At 38.0% G+C, this 21,226-nt stretch overlaps 1 protein-coding gene across 2 annotated transcripts in view; it reads right to left on the bottom strand.

Moving 5' to 3' along the window:
* The window catches only part of filip1l (filamin A interacting protein 1-like), a 59,849-nt gene that overhangs the window by 31,743 nt on the left and 6,880 nt on the right, over nt 1-21,226 (bottom strand). Inside the window, exons 2-4 of one of the 2 annotated variants that reach the window (XM_027011395.2) lie at nt 10,025-10,328; nt 9,100-9,273; nt 8,588-8,766 (exon numbers count right to left, since the gene is read on the bottom strand). In XM_027011395.2, coding sequence (XP_026867196.2) covers nt 8,588-8,766; nt 9,100-9,273; nt 10,025-10,318 — 647 coding nt within the window. In that variant the 5' untranslated portion in view covers nt 10,319-10,328. The remainder of the gene's footprint in view (nt 1-8,587; nt 8,767-9,099; nt 9,274-10,024; nt 10,329-21,226) is intronic. The other variant, XM_027011396.2, reaches the window with a different exon arrangement.

Genomic DNA, 21,226 nt, shown 5'->3' on the forward strand with positions numbered 1-21,226 from the left:
GTGTGTGTGTGTGTGTGTGTGTGTGTGTGTGTGTTTGTGTGTATGTCAGAGCTTTCTAACAGGAGGATGTACATGATGTATAGCCTAGCATAACTCCAAATGTCAGGTCAGAAGCTTTGAAGACCAGATGCCTAGTAACAGCATTTTGTCAGCATGGGGACAATTTATGACTGTAACTTCCATCCCTTGGCAGTTACTGTGAAAAAAAGCATGTCAGAGTTGCTTGGAGTTGATAAAAAGGATACAGAGCTCTTGTCACTAGTGCAAACACTGTTGTTGATAGTTATTGAAAATGTTGAATTGCTCCCAATTAACATAATTAACATAAACATAATTAACTTAAATATAATTTATTTACATAGAGAGAGAATTTGGGTTTGTAAAACGCATAACAAAATCAAATCATTGCAATTTCTGTGGTATTTTAGCCTTAGGAATACAATGTAAATAATGCTTAACTACACTCTGGTTAACTATTCCAACTTGATTTGATTATTCCAATTATTCCAATCTGATTCCAATTTTCTTTCTTTCTAAGAATTTTACAAATTAATACTTATAATAATAATTCATAATAATTGTAAATAATAATTCTATAAATAATAATGAGACTGATCAGCCGGTCACCAGTTATGGCCAATCATACTGAAAACTGATTGATTCTGGTCAACAGCCGATCAATCAGTTTATCTCTATTGATTATTATTATTATTATTAGATTTATATGTGTCCTATATATCTTATATGTGTCCTAAAACCTGATTGGCAGAGCCATGTTGGAAGCCACTATAAAATCCACTATATGCACACCTATGACAGCATTACAATGACTGGATTCTGTATTATAATGTGATCCTCCACTGAACAGACTAATCTTAGTGATTGTAGTGATTTGCAGCAAACACTTGTTAGTGGATTACATTGCCTGCAAAAAAGTGTTTACTGCACATTCTTCGTCCGTGACAGAATGACCGACCATTTCGGGAAGCTGCAGTCTCCCTTTCATTTCTTGTTTCCTTTTTTGTCTGTCTATATGTATGCCTGTCATTGGTCTTCTCTCTCCATCCCTCTGTTGTAGCAGACTCAGCATCCGAGGGAGGGAGGCACCGTTCATTCATGCAGCTCTGTGACAAGGAGGGTCCCTTCTACCAGACAGGGTGCCGTCCACCGCCCAATCAACAAGGGACCAACGAGGAAAGGCCCCGTTGAGGCAACTGGGTGATGCTACAGTGTCAGGTCAATGTGAAGGGCCCTGTCAAGAGGAAGGGGTGTGCCAGTGTGCCTCCAACACCATGGATAAATGGACCTCAGAAAAAAGGGTGGCCTCTATGGCCTGGGAGATGCACATGTGCTGTGCCCATGCTGGAGAGGCTGGGGGACCCCGCTGCATGGGCGGGAGCAGGCTCCATTGCATCCCCACCCTCTCTCCCTTTTTTGTCTTTTCGCTACATGTTTGGGGGGGGGGGGGGGCAGCACTGGGTTTACTATCACGGTGACATCCGCCTGCCGACAGCTACCAGCAGTGCTGAGCACATGGACTTGTGTTTATGTTCTTGTGTTTGTCATGTTTCGTGTTTATTTGTCCACGCCTCCCTCAGGTAGTGTGTTTTGGTTAGTAGTCACACCACCTGGGGGTTATTATGTCATTATGTTTGTGCTTATTTAAGCCTGCTGTGTTTGTATTACCATTGTCGGTCATTAATGTTATGTTGGCTTCTTTCGTTGAAGTGCACTATATTTGGTACTATGGTCAGTGTTCTTTATGGCAATATTATACTTTGTATTAAACTACAATAGGTAAATCAACAAAAATAACTCAACAAACTCCATAAACCTAAATATATACGCAGAAACAGTCGGGCTCAGTAAGAATCTCCCATGGAATCCTCAATGCTTTGCAAATAGTATACAAATAATAGACTTATTTGGTTCCTATTTATCAGTTCTCTCCAAAAGAACATATAATAGAAGATTAACTTTAAAGGTGACTAAAAAAGACAGAACATGCCTTAAGGCTGGAGGTTTGTATAAAATCACAACATTATTTATTGCTCATGGCTGTTAAGTACACAGATATGGAATAGATGAAAGAGGAGAGGTGAAAAGATGTAAGCATGAAAAATTTACCTCCAGTCAGATCTCAACCAGAGTGGTTCTGTGTGTACACTGTTCTCTGTAACATCTGGTTAGAGTTATCAGGCTGCTCAAAAACCCTGCTGCAGCCTCTTACAGTACACTGTGAGGTCAGCAGACCTGGTCAGAGCCCGGCAGCCAGTTAATCAGCAGGGGCTGCAGACTCAGATTAACATGCTTTAAGAGCCTCCCAACAAAGGTTACCCAAGTTAAGGGAGAGAGAGAAAGGAGAGAGAGAGAGAGAGGGAGAGAGGGAGAGAGAGAGAGAGAGAGCAGGGGCAGAGAAAGAGAGAGGGAGAGAGAGAGAGAGAGAGAAAGAGATTTGGTGTCTGTTTGTCTGTTCCCCAACTCCTGCAACACATAGTCCTGTGTGTATGTAATCTTTAGCGCCAGTTGCCAGAACCCAGAAAGGAAGTGATTACATCAAGCTACAATGCATCCTACAACAATAGATTAACAAGCAGAAAATTAAAACCTGCTGTGCTTCCAATGAATGACATCTCCACAGAGTCCCAGCTTTTATTACATGTAAGGTTACTTGCATTTTCCTTAAAAGGGTGATAAGTAGCCATTCTGTGTCATGCTGTCTTTTGGGTTCCGATAGTATCATTTCACCTTGACATTGTAAAGTTCTACAATGACTCATTGCAGAACCACAGATTAATGTTCAGTGTGTAATGGTGGGTCAAGGTTAGTTATGAATCAGCAATGGCCACTAAAATTTAGATATGCACCTCTAACATAATGATTGAGACTTTATATGTGGTTATTGCTATTCAAAGCTCCTGATATCATAAGTTAATACATTACAATAAAGTTTCATTAAATGGATTAACTGTAGATTTTGGAAACTCCCAAGATATTTAGTGCTGTATTATAAGAAGTAAAAAAAAAAAAAAAAAAATTACTTTTATGGAACAGAAAAACTCCGACTGAACTAAACATGCCTTCCTCAGCTTGTTATGGATGTACAGGTTAATTGGATACAATGTTGAACCACATCATATGTAGTGACTCCACATAAAGTGAAGCTGCAATCTGGACTTGCTTGGAGCACTGTGCTAGCCTGACATCTCAGTTATAAATGTATGGTGATTAATGCATTGGGTTTCTCTTTCTTTCATGTAAAGCATTCTCTTCATCTCAAGTGACTTTGGAGTTATTTACTATGGCCATCACTCCTTCCTGACACAATTCATGATGGAGCCCAATCCTCTCTCATTGACTGCTGAATCAAACAAAGGCCTCAGTTTGTATAATACATTTACAATTAGGATACATCCACAAGGGCCTGCAGACAGACATGTATCATGCAAAAGCCAGAGATGCAGGAAACACTCAGAGAGAGCATAGGTGGGAACACAATGGGAACTTCAGGATCAGAAGTGGTTTGGAATCAGTGGCGATTCTACCAAATCAGTGGAGACTACCAGATCAGCATTGTTGAAGGAATTAATATTTTGTACAACATTCCCTACGCATTGACTTTCTTTTCCAAAAATAATTTTAATATTCAATTCAAAAAATATTTTTTTGTTGAATACACACTCTGGGTGAATAATTCTGCGTGAATAATGGAATATTAACTGCCAAAGAACCATTTCTACACCTGCCATTTCTTCAGGCTTGTGTCTATGGTAGATGCTTCTGCAGCAACTGCATCTGCAGCCTATGAGAAGATCTCCTGTTGTCTATGGAAGCACTACCAAAAGCAATAGGTTAACTGTAGCTGCATAAGTAATTCAGGAACAGTGGAAATTGATATAGCCGAATCATTCTGATTGAAGTTCTTTTCCTGACTATGGAGAGGATCTAAAGGATCAGAAAGAAGCCATTGGAGCTTTGCACAGTGCACTGAGGGGTCCCATGTACGTCCTACTTTTTATAAGGCAATGTTTTATAAGACCATGTTTACTAGTCATATTGACCTTATTTTGGTAAAACATCTTGTTTAATATAATTTAATCAAAATAAAAGTTATAGTTTAATGAACTCAAAGGAAAGAAACTCTTAGTATGTCTTGTTTATATAACCAAGGAAGCTAATTCTTGCTGAACTAACATCTTGCTGACTGTGTAAAGCTCAAGAGGCTGGTTGCCAAGGTCATCTGTGATTTGCAGGCAGAGGCCAGGGTCCTGATGGCCTACAGCTATCCTCCCATGGTATTTCTAAGACTTTGCTGAAGCTAGTTTTAGAATACTAGATTTATGCACAGGCTGACAGAAGAATTCAGGAACTGTTCAATGTTCTCATGTAAATGTTTTCATTTGATATAAATAAATAACCCTTGTTGGTTTTCAAAACCACATCATGATTTGAGTTACAAACTCCTGGGATTGTTTCTTTATAAGAATACTGATCAACAGACAACAAATTTAAATAAATGCATTAATATCTAAAAGACTCATTCTAATTTTATATATTTAAATAATTTAGGAGTATGTTTCATTAAACTTTTATTAAAATAAGACCATTTTGAATAGTACATGAACCAGTGCACAAAAAGTATACTTTTACGACAGTGAAACAAATTGTTTAACTTCCACCATATTCTGACTTTAGAATGCCCAGCTATACTGATATGCATGAGTCCTCTCACTACATTTCCAAGTTTTTCTTCAGATGAAATGCTTATTAAACCCCTGAGGATTTGACCCAGTGTTGCCATATAAAGACATTAGTCCAATGAGGAAGAGATGCCTGTGATCACGAGTTTAGTCAGTATTGGGTATGAAGGAGTTTAGGAAAAAGACAAAGATACACTGCCTGGCCAAAAAAAAAGTCACCACCTGGATTTAACTAAGGAAATAGGTAAGAGCCTCCCATTGCAAAATTACTGCATGGGTGATTATGTTTGAGCTGGCAACAAGTTATTTAACCACAACTGATGCAGTGAGTAGTTTCTCATTTGTTAAACAACCATGTCGAAAGACACATCCTGTGGTCGTGGAAAAGATGTCAATCTGTTTCAGAAGGGTCAAATTATTGGCATGCATCAAGCAGAGAAAACATCTAAGGAGATTGCTGAAACTACTATATTCGGGTTAAGAACTGTCCAACGCATTATTAAAAACTGGAAGGACAGTGGGGAAGCATCATCTTCGAGGAAGGAATGTGGTCAGAATAAAATCTTGAATGATCGTGATCGCCGATCACTTAAGCGTGTGGTGAAATCAAATCGTAGAAAAACAACAGTAGAACTCAGGGATATGTTTAATACTGAAAGTAAGAGCATTTCCACATGTTCAGCAACGTTATGTGCCCAAAGAATGAGGTCAGCTGACTACCTGAATATACTGAACGACCAGGTTATTCCATCAATGGATGTTTTTCTTCTCTGATGGCACGTGCATATTCCAAGATGACAATGCCAGGATTCATCAGGCTCAAAATGTGAAAGAGTGTTTCAGGAAGCACGAGACATAATTTTCGCACATGGATGGGCCACCACAGAGTCCAGACCTGAACCCCATTGAGAATCTTTGGGATGTGCTGGAGAAGACTTTGTGCAGTGGTCCAAATCTCCCATTATCAATACAAGATTTTGGGGGAAAATTAATGCAACTCTGGACAGAAATAAATTTTGTGACATTGCAGAAGATTGTGGAAATGATGCCACGGCGAATGCATGCCGTAATCAAAGCTAAATGCGGTCCAATTAAATATTAGAGTGTGTGACCTTTTTTTTGGCCAGGCAGTGTAGTTTCGGTTTGATTCAAGTCAAGCTAGTGAACACTGCCAGCTACTCCAATATTCTCACACACACACACACATAAGGGTCAGTGTTAGTTACCATGTTAAAAAGCCAACAATTTTTGACAATATATCTTGTCCAATTGCCCCAGTTTTAAAAACTGCCTTATCCATCTGATAAACTACAAATTTGTGTAATTTGGTTTATCAGTGGGATTTGTTTTATTTATTGATTGGCAGCTTCCAGTAGACTCACCTTTCACTAGATACTATTATGTAAGTTATTTATTAGAGATCAGTGTATATAACCTAATCCAAAAGTTTACTATACTCTGATCACTTGCCATTATTTTGGATTACTTTTTAACCTGTTAGCTGCCGAAGAGTTTTGGAACGCTGGTGCCCTACATTGGCAATCAATATTTCCACCAACAAGCTCCCACAGACAGCTGTGGTTGTTGGAATATACGGATTAAAAACATTGTTCCTTTATAGGAGATCATGGACTGATCCATTTTAATTTTTTTAAATAATGGACCGCAATCCTGTTGAAAATTGTACAAATTAAGTTGTGAAGAGGCATATATAGAAACGCGGAACATGATCTGTGTTCTTCGGCCTACTGCATTAAAACTAAATTGTAAACTGTAAGTAGTAATCTGATACCTGTCACGGTACGGCCCCTCGTCCCAAACGTCTCCCTATGTGTGTTCGTCAGTATGGCCACGCCCTCCCTGTGTTCCACACCTGCTCCTCGTTGTGTGTGGTTAGTATGCGTGTATAAAAGTCTATAGTTTATGTGTTACTGTTGTCGGTGTTTGATCCTAATAGACTGCGAGCTACGTCTAAGTTTTATGTGTAATAATAAACGTATGTTTCTGTTCTGCGCGACTTGTCCCCGCATCCTGCTTTGCCTACACGCGTTACAATACCTAGTTGTAGGACCTAACATGACAAAAATTCGGCATCAGTGACTGGCTGTGTTTACTCCAGTAATCGGAGGTTTATCAACTTTAAATAAAAGAAAGCAGATCTCATCAAAACAACTTTTACTTAAGGCCTATAAAGTCAAATGAAACAAATATATCCATGAAAAACAAACCCATGTTAAGTAAAAAAAAAAAAAAACATGTTCATGATGAACAAAGCTCACAAATGCATGTCTGTGTCACGATCAGTCCCTCCCAGCTTCTGTGTTTTCCCTGATTTGTGTACCTTAGTTCCATTCCCTAGTTTCGTTCTCTCCGACCTCGTTTAATTTTCCACACCTGTCTCTCGTTTCTAGTCTTGTTAAGTTCATGTATTTAAACCCTGTCTTGATCCCGGTCTTTTAGTTATTCATTGATGATGGTTGAATGTATGTTTATATTAATGGTTACGTTTCTTTGTCCTCTGTGTTTCCTGGTCTCTTATAGCCTGCTTAATCTGTGTGCGTTTAGTTACTCGTGTATCCTAGCCCTTGTCTCGTTGCATCTCCGTGTTGGCTCTTTGACCCTGGACTGTAATAACGACTCTGATTCTGGATTTGCCCCTAGTAAATCTCGCTCTTCTCCGCACATGCGTCCGCCTCCTTACCGTTCACCGTTACAGTCGGTTTCATCACATATGAATGAATGGAGTGTATGACCCAAAATGCCCCCGCAATGTGTGCAGAAACCCAACACGTGGCACAGTGACGATAATGTTACTGCAGTGCAACAAACAACAAAAGGGAAAAAAGACGAAAGCAAAAAGGACTGCGTGGTCCTTGTTAAATTTTAATGCAATCCTGCTAGTAATCATATTTTTAAAATGTACCAGTAATCTAGTTGCTGCATTTCTTCTGTGTCTGTAACAAAATACTATTACCCATTCTGTATCCTCATGGGACTCCTGAGATGGCTAGAATGCAAGAACTAGAGTACTGATTGCTTTTCAAGGCACTGCCACTGAAGCTTCTGTTTGTTCTTCTTTAAAGACCTTCAAGTGACCTCTCTCTGCTGGTCCAGTGTTCTGCTAAGCTCAAGAGATATACAATGGGGGTATTCGCCATGTATGCTCTAGAATGTATGCGTAGTGCTGTCTGCTGATGCTAAGTGCATGACTGAAGTGAATGCAAGTTTGCATGGGAGAGCAGACCACTATCTAGACATTCCCAAATCTCTGGTCTTTCTGTGAATGCAATTACCACTAACAACACGTGCGTAGGAGTAGGGTTGGAGGCAGTCTTAAAGTGTACAGCTCATGGGTGAACTGTTTCTCAGCAACATGCCAGGCTCTAATTTTTGACTCCATTTCAAATTACACCAACCAAAACTATCTTAATAATTTAATGTAATTCTGCCCATAATCATAATACAGCAACAAAAAAAAAGGGTCAATTTGAAATTTCATTATAGTGTGAAACTATATGGAATCTTTTTAGAATTTCTATTATTGGTGCACTATTTCTAAAAGAATTAGAAGTACTATTTCTAGTATTATTTCTAAGAATAGTGCACATTATTTTAAGATTTCACTATTTCTTACAGTGATATGCCATTACTAACAGTAGTGTTATTTATAACAGTGGTACACTATTTCTACCAGTGGTGCTATTTCTAGCAGTAGTGATCTATTTCTAACAGTGATGTAATAATATTGGTCCACTATTTCTATTAGTTCTGTGCTATTTCTATCAGTGGTGTGCTCTTTTTTTATATTTTCTTCTCTATCTGCATTGCAGTGTTTTTCAACAGCTTTTATAAGTATTATTATTATTTCACATTCCGCTACCACTGACCTTTCTCGCTCCTGCTCCAGCAGATTAGTGAACTCATCGCTTTTGCTCACGAACTCGCTGTGATTGCGCTTCTCATCTTCCAGCCTGTGGAGAGTCTGTTTGTGTGCCTGTTCTACCAGCAGTAGCTGTTCCAGCATGCGTCTGTATGTCTCTCTCTGCTTCTCCACCAACTTGTCCAGCTAATGCACACATGCGTAACACACACACAACCAATACAGCAATGAGGAGACGGGTTGTGCAAGCTGAAAAAACATTACCGTCAACAAAGCTCTGTAACAGGAGATATGTTCTTTAGGTGAGTATTTACTAAAGAACAGACACAGAATCTCATAGGGTGACCTATACACATTGAATGCAGGTTCAAAGGAACAGTTTTACACATCAACTAATGTAAAACACTTTAACAATTAGCATAACTTAAATTAGATCTGGTTACTGGTAAACATCAGCATTGACAATGACATTTTTGAACTACATCTACAAATGTCCTAGGTGTTTTCTTAAGCCCTGACCTCTGCCATCGGCTTCTCATAAATGTCGTCCTGCCAGCCACATCCCTTTCCCTGTATGGCATCTCTCTGTAAGGCCTGAAGCACTTTCTCGGGGGTGACAAAGCCATACTGTGCCTCCAGGAGAGCCAGGTTTATCTTATCTGCCTTCAGCACTGTGATCACCTCATCTCTTGCCTGTAAAGATGGCAAAGGAAAGGCACATGTGCAGAAGGATTTTAATGAATCAAATTAACAATACTATTGTCCCACCCTCAACCTCAATACTACTGTTAAATCCCCAATACCCTTTCCTGGCCACACAAATGCTCTCTGTCCCTTTATCTGTCCCTTAAACTTTCAAGTTCTCTCTCTCTCAAGCCATGCTTTGTGAAGTGTCTGTGGGGAAGAAAGTCGTGAGGTGAGTTAAGGCTACCTAGCTTGGCATATAACTGCAGAATCCCTCTCTGGCTAGACATAGCCCTGGAGAAGCCTTTAACATTTTTTTGTGTTCCTCTCAGAGGTCCATCACTGTTACTGCCCCTCATCATCACCCCACGGCCCATTCATTTATTATATCCAGACATCCAGTCAGTGACATGAACTAATTAAAATTCTAAAAGACTCTGACATGTGATACAGAAGATCTGAGGTAGCATAACACCTGAAACAGTGAATGAAGTAGAGTCATGGAGTCATGGGGAAAAGAATAATGGGGAAACGGAGTCATGGGGCAAGCAATGTCATGGAGGAAAGGTGGTCATGGAGCAAACAGAGTCATGGAGGAAACAGAGCTCAGTTCATTTGGACTGTCTTGCTCTGTTTTGATGTTCTGTCCACTTCTACTGAGTTCAACAGCTCTGGTGTATTCGATAGCTTTAGAAATTCACATATAACTGAGGTTATGATTCTGTTCTGACGCCATCCCATTCACTGATTCTGTTCTCACCTGCAGCTCTCCTTCCAGCATGCTGAGCAGGAAGAGGAGGTCATCACGAGAGAGGTCTTTTCCTTTGCTGGACACTGTTGTCCTGTCTGTGTGTCCGCTGTGCCCACTGTTGCTGCTCTTATTGTTGCACTGTACTGAGCCTGGATCATCTGGGGGTTTGCTGTTACATCCTCGGCTCGTGTGCCGTTTTTTGCATGATGGCGCCTCATGTTCAGTCTGTCGCTGTGACCGAACTCGCATCTGCAATGGCTTCTCTTCTGCAACATTCTCCAGACTGTTGCTACGGGAGCGCATGGCTATTCACCTGCATGAAAACAACAGAAAAGGTGTGTGTGTGTATTTGTGTGTCCATGTGTGCGTGTGTTTGTGGGTATGATTTAATAACAACTGTATCCACAGTGTGAATGCTCAGGCGGCAAGCTTAGCCAGAGTGGCAGCTCATGAATAACTTTAAACCTGTTCAGACCTATCAAAGAGAGCTTCTTCATTAGAATGTGTATTAAGCAATCATAAGAATGAGGTCATCCACACAAGCTGCACTTGATCATTACCCTTACATCCACAGAATGTGAATATACATAGACACTTAGACAAACATATGGCACAACTGAATCATCCATGAGGTCATCGGTAAAGGCAAGACCACAGTTGCAAATCTGGTCTGAATAATCTACTCTTGAGCATTTGTCACAATTGTCAAATACACAAATGCATACAACTTATGCATCCACACCAGAGCAGTGTTGCCTGAAACTATACTCAAGTAGAAATCTTCAGTGCGATTATAAAACCTAAGAATAAAACATAGCCTACAAAAATAACCTGAGTAGAAATAAAAAGTAGTGGGTCTACTACAGAGTTATCTATAAAACTAATGTAAAAATCAGCTCCCTGCATTGTGTATTTCTAAGGATTCTTGCAACCGCTATATACATTTTATGTATTATTATTAAATGAAGTTGCCTAAGTACTATTCTCTTATTTTTATGAGTTCTCAAATAAAATAAAGTATTACCAGGGGTTAAATCTTAAATTTCATTCTTAGTAAGAGTGAGGAATGAGTCTGGGCCCACTGGTGGATACTTTGAGTATAAGGGGTTGGACTCCAGCACTTTTGATTTATATGAACTGCAATCAGAGCTGATCTCCAGTACTAGAATCTGACAGATATTGAAGTAATTTATTCAGGAAATCCATGCTAACAGACAGCTAGATATCTACAACATACACCCCCCCCCCCCATGTTCTGTCATCACTCATGTTCCATTGACTTTTTCGCGACTGCACATTTAAATGACTCCCAGTACCGGCATTTGCTCCTCCTTCCTCCTTGTAAGCATATTTACAGTCTGTCCTTCAGTTTATTGCTGTTGGGACTTATACATTAGTTCACAGTACCCCACCTTTCAGGAAATAACAAGATAGAAAATTGTCATTGTTTTTCCTGCTGAAAAAACTATTACATCTTAATTCCAAAGGTCTCTGCACTAGTAGCCTGGTTGCATAGCCAGGTAAGCTTGACACCACAGAGCTAGACAAGTCAAACATGTCTTGACACAGCAGTAGGTCTATTTCATGTGAATGGAATTTTAAATAGGCAAATTGTATAATTATGAAATTTACTGTTATTCTATCTGGATGCTTCGAAATGCATTTCAAGAGGTCAAGAGGGCAATGAAGTAAAAAAAAAAAAAAGGTGACAAGCAAAGAATACTGTAGGGTTGGGGTCTGACCCTCCAAATGTATTTGAATCAAGCCATGAAGACAGAACAGATTTATCACTAGATTTAACCACAATGTAAGATTTTACACTTACATTGTTTTCAGGGCATCTTCATCTCCAGCCTCTTAGTTTAACCCTTACCTCCGGGTGTGATAAAAAGCAAATTGGGTGCTTTTATCAACAGTACATTTAATCACAAAGCATTAATCCGTAACTAATTGTGAATGATTAAAACATAACTGAGTTAAAAGCAGATTCCTTTCCTTACACATATAATGTATTTAAGTGTGAAGAGCGTTATGATTTTAAAAGTTAAAATGTACCATTGTTTTGTCTAAGTACATTGAACTGAGTAAATGTAACAGCCTTCTTTTGATAGACACACACAAATGGCCAGACACAAACATGTGCATCTGCACACGCACACAGTTTCTAGCAGAGAATATCTCCATTTCTTTCTTGATGACTGACCACAAGAAAGACGCAATCAGTGACTTCCAACTTCTTCTGAACTGCAAGAAGCAGTTCAGAGATTTGCTCTTTAGATTTGAGAAACATTTTGCCTAGAAGTGTCAGTTCATTTTTCACCAAGTTGCACCGAGGGCGATGTTAGCAGAAGAGCAAAACCTGTTGTGTGCCTTCATTCTTTCACAATTAGCACATTTTTTTTGATGCCTGTAATCCTGGCAACAGAGCAAAAGGAAACATACCAGAACACAAATGTCTAATTACTCTCCATATAAGGAAAGAAACCATAGAAAGAAATTTCACTCTATTCCCAAATAAGAAAAATTAATAAAGATGGTTCAGGCAGGAATTTTAACAGGAGCTTTGAGAAACAGGCATGTTGCTACATCTATGCAGTGTTCACATATGTCTTTGAAAGCTGTCTGTCAGCATGTGCCGAGATATGGGCCGAGCCAGTGCTCTCCTCCAGGCTATTGATCTGCTCTGTGATGATGCTCAAGTAGCAGTTCAACAAGATGCTAAGACGCTATGATGCTAAGACGCTATGATGCTAAGGTGGCTGGCTTCACATGCCTTATTTTTTATATTGATTGGTGCCATAGAATCGTAGCAATTCAAACAACAACTAAAACTGGAGGGATGATTATTTAAATAAATAAACAGGGAAAAAAACACACACACACACACTTGTTCTAAATGGAATAGGGTTTCCTTATTTTCAACCAAATCATTAATCTATACATATCACAACTTAGATTTCTGGAACTTCATTTAAAGATGCCTAATAAGTACATAATTTACCTCAGAGTTGCTGAAACCCTTAAAAGTGATGATTCTCTGGATAAATATTTAAAATGTAAAACTAGGATCTGGATCTAATGTTTAAGGAACATATGTTCTGTATCTGTGACATATGTGATGTATTTTGCCGGTTGTATTTTGTTCATAAACAAAAAGCTTTTAAAAAGGCCCGTTTTGGCACATAAAAACATTCCGCCTGAGCCTGTGAGTAAATTAAAACAATCACAAAAACTAAATTAGTTACAATCATGAACTTCATTTAACGAATTAAATTATCATAATCAAAAACAGAAGGTGATATATAATCATATCACATAACATATTGGGTCAATTTACCCAAATCTGCTTATGGACATCTACCTTTCTAGAGAGTTTATGCACAGCATTTTTTTAGGTGTATCCTTCTGGTGTTAGGGATTCGTCCTGTTTGGGTTGGAGCTGCATCTTGCTAGGATTTTCTACCTGCCATGCATGTAATATAAAAGAAAGTGAAAGACTCAAAAAACTACATATATGACAGGGATAACCCTAGCTCTACATTATATGCCATGCTAAAGTGTAGGATAGATAGGAATAGGATAGTAATGCCATCACATTTGTCAAAACTCCATGAACTTTGCCTTCTGCTATAACAGTTCATTAAAACTTTCAATAACAATATTAGAATATTATATTTTAATAATTTAATATTACATATTAAATACACTATATTCTTAGCACAAAGGGGAACAAGTTCAGATATTCTTAGGCAGACATGTTTTGCAGCTAGTAAAATCTCACAACACACTCCCCTAAGACTGAAGCGCTTTCAATATTTATATACACTCATCAATTATTTCAAAATATTTCTGAAAATACATTGCAGGTGTACAGTTGCTATCTATAGTGAGTGATCTTACACATTCGCAAGAAAAAAAAAACATTAATTTACATTACAAACCCACTCTTATGGTGTAAGTATTGCAATAATTACAATTAATATAAGGAATAACATTGTGTAAAAATATATGATACACTGAACTCAGTTCATTGTTACACATTGTTGGATTCACAATGAGAAGTGCAAAAGAGAAAATGTGGTATTTTCAGAACTAAATCCATCATATTGCTACACAATAAGTCTCAAACAAATAGAACATTGTGGTAAAATCAAACTAGCTAATAAAGCTGTCTAGAAAATTTGGGAAGCAGTGGTGCAGCAGTAACCACAACATCTGTAACCATACAACACAGCTGTAAAACTATCACCTAACACTAACCCAGCAGTAAAACTTAACCTAACACAGCATTAAAACATTCCCAGGTGAAATCTAAAGATTGAGATATAAGTTTTGGGAAACACTGCATTGCTGCTTTTTCAGTATATATTAATGTGATTACTTTGAGTCCTTCTATGCCACATTGAAACATAAGAGAGAAAAGTAGGTATTTTTTCACCATATTTTATTTTAGATGCACTGATTTTACAAGACCGACTCCACTAAAGTGATGTAAAAAATAGTTTTGTTTTAGAACTATCCACTAACGGGAAAAGAAAATAAGCACTGGGGGTGAAAGGTGATGATGCAGGTGTGTTACTGGAACACCCCTCTTCCTCTCTCTCTCTCTCACACGCCCCTACACACATCATGCTGTCATGCAGACACTTCTCCTCTCCTTCTTTTCTGTCTTTCCTGTCTTCACTTCACTCTGTTTTTTATCTCCATTTTTTTTTCACTTTTCTATATTTTTCTCGATCACTCATCCAGCTTGTGCTGTGTGTTACCTAAGGATCCTGGAATGTATAATTCAACTACTACATAAACAGCGTGTGTTTGTGTTACTTTTTTGTTTGTTTGTGTGTGTGTGTGTGTGTGTGTGTGTGTGTGTGTGTGTGTGTGTAGAAGCACATACATTTTGTGAGTTTCTAGCATGCTAAGTATGAAGGCATCAGGTAAGAACTCTCCAACTCTTGTAGTCATCGTAGAACACAGCATGTGATGTTAAATAGCCACAGCGTTGTGAGAACAAAATGTTCATACCACAATGATAAGCGCTGAAACAGCTGTAGTTTCAGGGTGAAACAAAGAAAGAAAATAAATTAATTAAGAAAGAAGAAAAACAGACAATATAATTCAAATATATAATTGAAAATCTGTTCTTTATATAAGCCACATGTTGCTTTAATATCGGTCATTTCTGTAATTGCTGTAACCAGAAGTTTTAACTGTAAACAGAGATCTTCCGTAACACTATGAACACAAAATAATATTAACTTTTAGCTCAGATGCATGTGCAGAGTAAATAATTGGCACACAGATCTATTGCTTGACAGTGCATCTGAATATAATTGTTATGAGGGCGTTTGTGTTTGGTTTGATCATGAGCAGACAAATGGACCTGAAAATCTTAGGAAATAAATTGAATATCCCAAAGTTCTGTAAACCAACCTACAGCATTGATGGCTTGAGGCAGTCAATACAGATATAAGCCCTTTTCATTTGTCTGGACTTTGTTTGCATCAGTCTGGGACTGCCTTAGTACCATTTAGTACTGTACTTTATCACTCAGCTTACACCGTCCTTCAGAGCCTGACATTCTGCACATTCCTACAGAAAAGGCTACCGTTGGACTGCAGGGGATAGCAATGATGTGCAGAAAGTCATCAGCACCCACAACATTCAAGTGAGCACAGAACAGTAAAATTTACAAATGTTCTGATCTTTATCACAATTCAACATAAACTGGTATTAATAGCAAGACTAATAGTGAATATTACTACTGCATTAGCTATAGTTTACTTTGGAACTCAAAGAATTTTAGTTGGAAAATGTATGTGGCATTCAGTTTGTCTTTTTTCTGATTTTGTTGCGACTTCTGAAACTACAGTAAAAACCTACAGTTAAAGACACCCAACACCTTTTTACATACATAATTGCTAACATCAAAGTGATGCATTCCCTCTTTACGAGAAGATGCATTCTTGCCAAGTGAAAGTAACAGAAATCTTGGGCTTTTCCACTGTGGTATCCAGAGGTGGGTTGTTTTCAAACAGTGAGGATATCACTATGGAGATGGCAGGTTGTCACAACAGTTTTATGGTCATTGATGGTCTTGCATTTCAATTGAGCTGAATAACAGTTAATTTCTCTGGGTGTTCAGAGCACAAAGCATAGAAGCCTGGGCTCCAGCTCCAATTAGCAACTCACCTTCTTGGTCATTCATCAAACTGCAAAACCCACTGTCTTTTTAAATTCCCAATACGCTCGTTTTGGGGTCTTTTGTAGATGTCCAAAACAAAAGGTTTTCCATAGTAGCAGACATTCAGTTCAAGTAAAATCCTGCAATTAAGCAAGTCCAAAAACAAATACAAAGATCAATTTATAGGTCTATGCAGAATATTCAGACCCCTCTAAGCCCAATATGTTTTCTTCTTCTAAACCACAGTAGTGTGTCACAGACTGCTGCTAGCATGTACAAGCATGACCTCCACTCAGGACAGACCCCATGTCACAAACTGCTTACAGCAGAGATGAGTGTGACCTCTATTATGATAAAGGGTGTTTTGACCTTTGCTGCCTGTGATGTCTGACTAGCTGTCTTTACTTCATGGTGTTACTTCAGGGAGACTGCAACTCTGGTTAGCCAGTTTATAGGTGTTACACTCACAAAACCAGAAAAGTTGTACTGATCCACGTGCAGATTATTTAATGGGAGGCAGACAAATCCAGAACTATCAGTATTCCAAGGAACAGGTGTAGGTCACAAATACCAGAGATCAACAGGTAGCCAGGCAACAAAACAAAGGATACAACCAAAACTTGATCATTAGACAAAGTAGGCCTCAAAGAACACAGCCATGTAAACCACCCAGAACCACCAACTACAAGTAGCAGCAAGACTTCACAACTAAATTACCCTACAGGGGTATCTTAAATACACTGCCACTAATTACTTAACTAGCAACAGGTGATAGCTATAGGCTGACAGACAAGGGAGAGGGTGCGCAGTTCTCAGGTGAGCCTGACCTCTGGTGGCCAGAGGTGGAACCCTCCTGTGTGACAGTAGGGGAAATTTTAGATGCATAGATAGATTGATAGATACATGGATATATAGAGTGAAAGCATTTTCCCTCTATATCTACATCTATATTAGTTTTATCTTCAACTGTTTTAGCTAAATGATTTATTGCTTTCAAACTGAAACAATCCTCATACAAGGTTTTAAATGATATACGCCCGAATACTTACTCTGATAAAATGTCATCCTGATACTACTAGGATTGTCACTAGGGGATATTTTAGGCATAGGTTGGGTATGTTTGGGTCTCTCCTTTGGCGTTATGGTTACCATGGTGCTAAGTGGCATATGACTTTGTTCATTCTTCTGTTTCATTTTGGCTTCACCCTTTCTCATGTTTTGTATAGCACTACCCTTCATTGTTTGTACCTATATTTTGTTTTCCCTGGTCTAATTGTGTATATGTACCTCTTGTTTTCCGGTCTTGTTTGCCAGGCATTGAACCTGTTGCTTTACATGTGTCGCTGTGCTTTCATTTCTCTGTGTCCAGTTCTTAGTCTTTGTTTTTGTCAATCATGCTTTCTGGTTTTGTTTCTTAGTTATCCAGCCACACTTGGACTATAAGAATAATTATGGTTTTGTAATTACCCTAAATAAACATTGCTCAGCTCAGCACTTGTATCCTGCCTCGTCTTCCTTTACATGGTATTGTGAAGTTTGGGAAAATAGCCAGGCAAAATACATCAAATATTTATATTTGGAGTGTCTCAAAATGTATAATGTTTCAGCTATGAGCCCCTCGTATTATCTTCAGGTAGACACTGTGTGTATACGTGTGTGTTTGTGTGATGATGATGAACACAGTAACCAGTAAAAAGTTGAATTTACAACCAGCACAAATAGATAGAAGCTAGACAATAAAGCAATGGCCACAGAGAGGAAAGCATGTTGGTCTTGTGAGGATCACTGTTAGCATGGTGGGGACAAAGTGTGAATAATCTGGTTTCTCAATTACCACAAACACTATCAAAAGAAGCTTGCAACCACGATTGCTCCCTGAGACATCACACACAAACATGTGGGCTGGAAATTTTGGCCTATTATTTTTTAATACATAAAAATATATGAAGCTCCCTGACACAAAATTTCTCTGGATGCATAGTGAGAGAGAAATCAAGACAGCAGGCAAACAGCCATGGAGACTCTCTGCTGACTCAGATATGCCCTACTATTTATTTATTGCAAATATATTTAAGCATGAACTATCCAAGCCCTAACACTAGATGGCAACAGCATACCGATTTTGATTAAATTGAAATGTCTGTGCATATAGGTAAAAGAGGGATAGGATGGTAAGGATTAAGTCGCTAATGGTAACTGGTAACTCTTTCTCCATCTGTCTGTTTCCATGTTTGCACACAAATGTAATACAAAATATATTTTCTTTTTCAAGACAGCAAATCTTTTATTCTCTTCCAGTGCTGTTAACTCTAAGATGAGAATGAATGCTATTTGAAGGCATTATAATTCATTTATACATTTCCCAGTATTTTTAATTTGTTAAAACATTTTCTTTTAGATTTACATTTTCTAGACATTTAAAAATTAAAAATCATGATTTGAAATTGTCTATCTATATCTATTTGTGAGCATAGGTCTTTTGTCACATCTAGTATCATACCTGGTGTAATAGTCTAAATTGGAACTTTTATTGTTTCCTAAATTGGCTATATAAACAGAGCTTTGCTACTGTGGATTACCACCATGGACAGCAATGAAGCTGAAGTGTTTACTCCGAACTGTCAGACTGTTTTATGACTTACACTGAGCATCTTATCATGATGTTAGAAGACAGTAGTTTTACATGTGGGGTTCCACAAGAATTACTGAACTTATATGAGAGAGAGAGAGAGAGAGAGAGAGAGAGAGAGAGAGAGAGAGAGAGATGCATAGATAGACTGATAGATACATGGATATATAGAGTGAAAGCACTATCCTCATAAAAGGTTATAAATATATACGCCTGAATGTCATCCTGATACTACTAGGACTGTAACATGCATACATACACAGGCACACACTACTGTGGACTCTGGACGTTCCACACTAAAATAAATATTGATGTTCATTAATTCTGTTATTTGAGAGCTCTGAATACCTGAATACAGATGCTGCAGTTATGCTGCAGAGACTGCAGAGCATGTATAAAGGCATTCTTGCACACACACCTGCACATACATTGTGCACTTTATACTTTAACCTTACCTCTCACATTTCACCTTCCATTTCTATTTGTACATTTTATATTCTTAATTCCCTATATTTGTATCCCCTATATTCTTACATTTTTATGTATTCCTATATTCCTATATATTTTATGTTTTCTTTGTTAATTTGGGTCACCAGACAGATGAAAAAGCATTTCACTGCAAGTTGAATTACAACCCCATAGACACATTCATAGACACACCGTCTATGGCTGAAGCACATAAATAACTGAATGGGACAAAATTTCCTTTGGTTAAATAAAGATAAAACAGAGGTTTTTATATTTGGCAACAGAGAGGTGTGTCTCAAAATTAGTACATTTTAATTCTACAGATCTAGAAATGAAAGCCAGAAATCTCACATTTACTAACCAGATCAAATCAATCACCAGAACAGCTTTCTATCCCATAATACTTTTCTGATGTGCTCAGAGAATAAACCCAGTAGATCTCTTGGCTCCATGGACACAGGCCAGCTTGTATAGCCTAGAATTCAAACCAAACATGGTAAAGCACCATTTAGCTTTTGTGTAACACATAACTGGAACCAATGCCCAGACAAATTTATAGATCTTTAAATCCAAGTTAATGTTTTCTTTTTTAATCTTTTTTTTCATAATTTTTTTCAAGTACATTTAGGTTGTTGGTTTTTTTTAATATTCCAATTTAAGTTAATGATATAATGATGTAACCTTCAAGAGTTAATAAAGCTAATAAGTTTTAATTATTTTATGTCTGTGCAAAAGTAAACTACTTTGTACTGGCACTGTATATGAAAATTGCTATATACATAAACCTTTCTCACTTTGTCTTATATTGTTGATTGTTTTAATGTTATACTGTTTTGCACTTTCTCTTCTTTCTTGTCTACATTGCTAATGAGGGTTTGTCTCAGTTTATCCTGAGTCCAAATAGTAGTTAAAATAAATGAATGAATAAATTAATTAATCAATTTGGAGACAGTGTGTGGCAAGCAAACGTTTTCTTTTATTTTAGTTACAACTGTCTAAATAAGAACCCTGAGAACCTCTTTTAAAGCTATATCAGGTTAAAGCCTAATGTTAAAACGTTTGTTAGTAGAGTTAGTGAGTTAATTTTACCCATGACATTTTCTCTCCTGCAAGTCTATGAATATCAGCACCTTCATCTCCATGATCAGCAGGTTATTCAGTTTACTGGCTGCACCTCCAGCACTTCAGGAAAAAAATATCGCGCTTAGTGGGTCTAAGTCATTGGCATTTAGCTAAAATATGAGCAAAGCAATCACTAATAATATCTTACATCAGGATTGTGGCCATGACTCATCCAGTGTTTTTTGTTTTTTTTTAATCTTCCACCCTTACATAATGTAAGAGACAAGTTTATGCAATCATTTACACAGATGCACTCTGTATCAAGAGTATTAGACCCAGCTAGATCACGGTCATAGGAGATGAGAGCACTCTTTCGTGTCTGCACTTTGCTAGTTCTAATGCTGGCTCCTAATGTGCTGTGTGTACATCTGTCATGGCAAGGCACGGGGTTATGTGGCAGACAGGAGAAAATAACTTGATAATTGCCTTGGCCATTTCACGAATGACTCATGCTAAGCCCTTCTCATCATATTTAGGTACAGTTCCTGGTGACCACAATGGTAGAAAACAGTGACAAGAGGTTTAACATGGGGAACATGTTCAGAACAATTAAGGTTCCTTGAAAAGAAGCCAGATGCCATTGCCTTAAACTGAGTGCACATGCTGATAGATTACTATTGTGCATGGGTGGGATATCAAGTGTCCAGAGGCTCCTTGTTAAATAGGTTGAATTACTGCTTGCATCCCAGATTGAGACTAATCTAAATATTTAGATCTAAATTTAAATATAGATTTTGATCTAAATATTTAGAAAACCCACACACACTAAGATTAATGCACAGATTTGTATGATCTTATGACTCCATGAACC

The sequence above is a fragment of the Electrophorus electricus genome, chromosome 21, assembly GCF_013358815.1.
Source record: "Electrophorus electricus isolate fEleEle1 chromosome 21, fEleEle1.pri, whole genome shotgun sequence".
In the NCBI taxonomy this organism is placed as follows: domain Eukaryota; kingdom Metazoa; phylum Chordata; class Actinopteri; order Gymnotiformes; family Gymnotidae; genus Electrophorus; species Electrophorus electricus.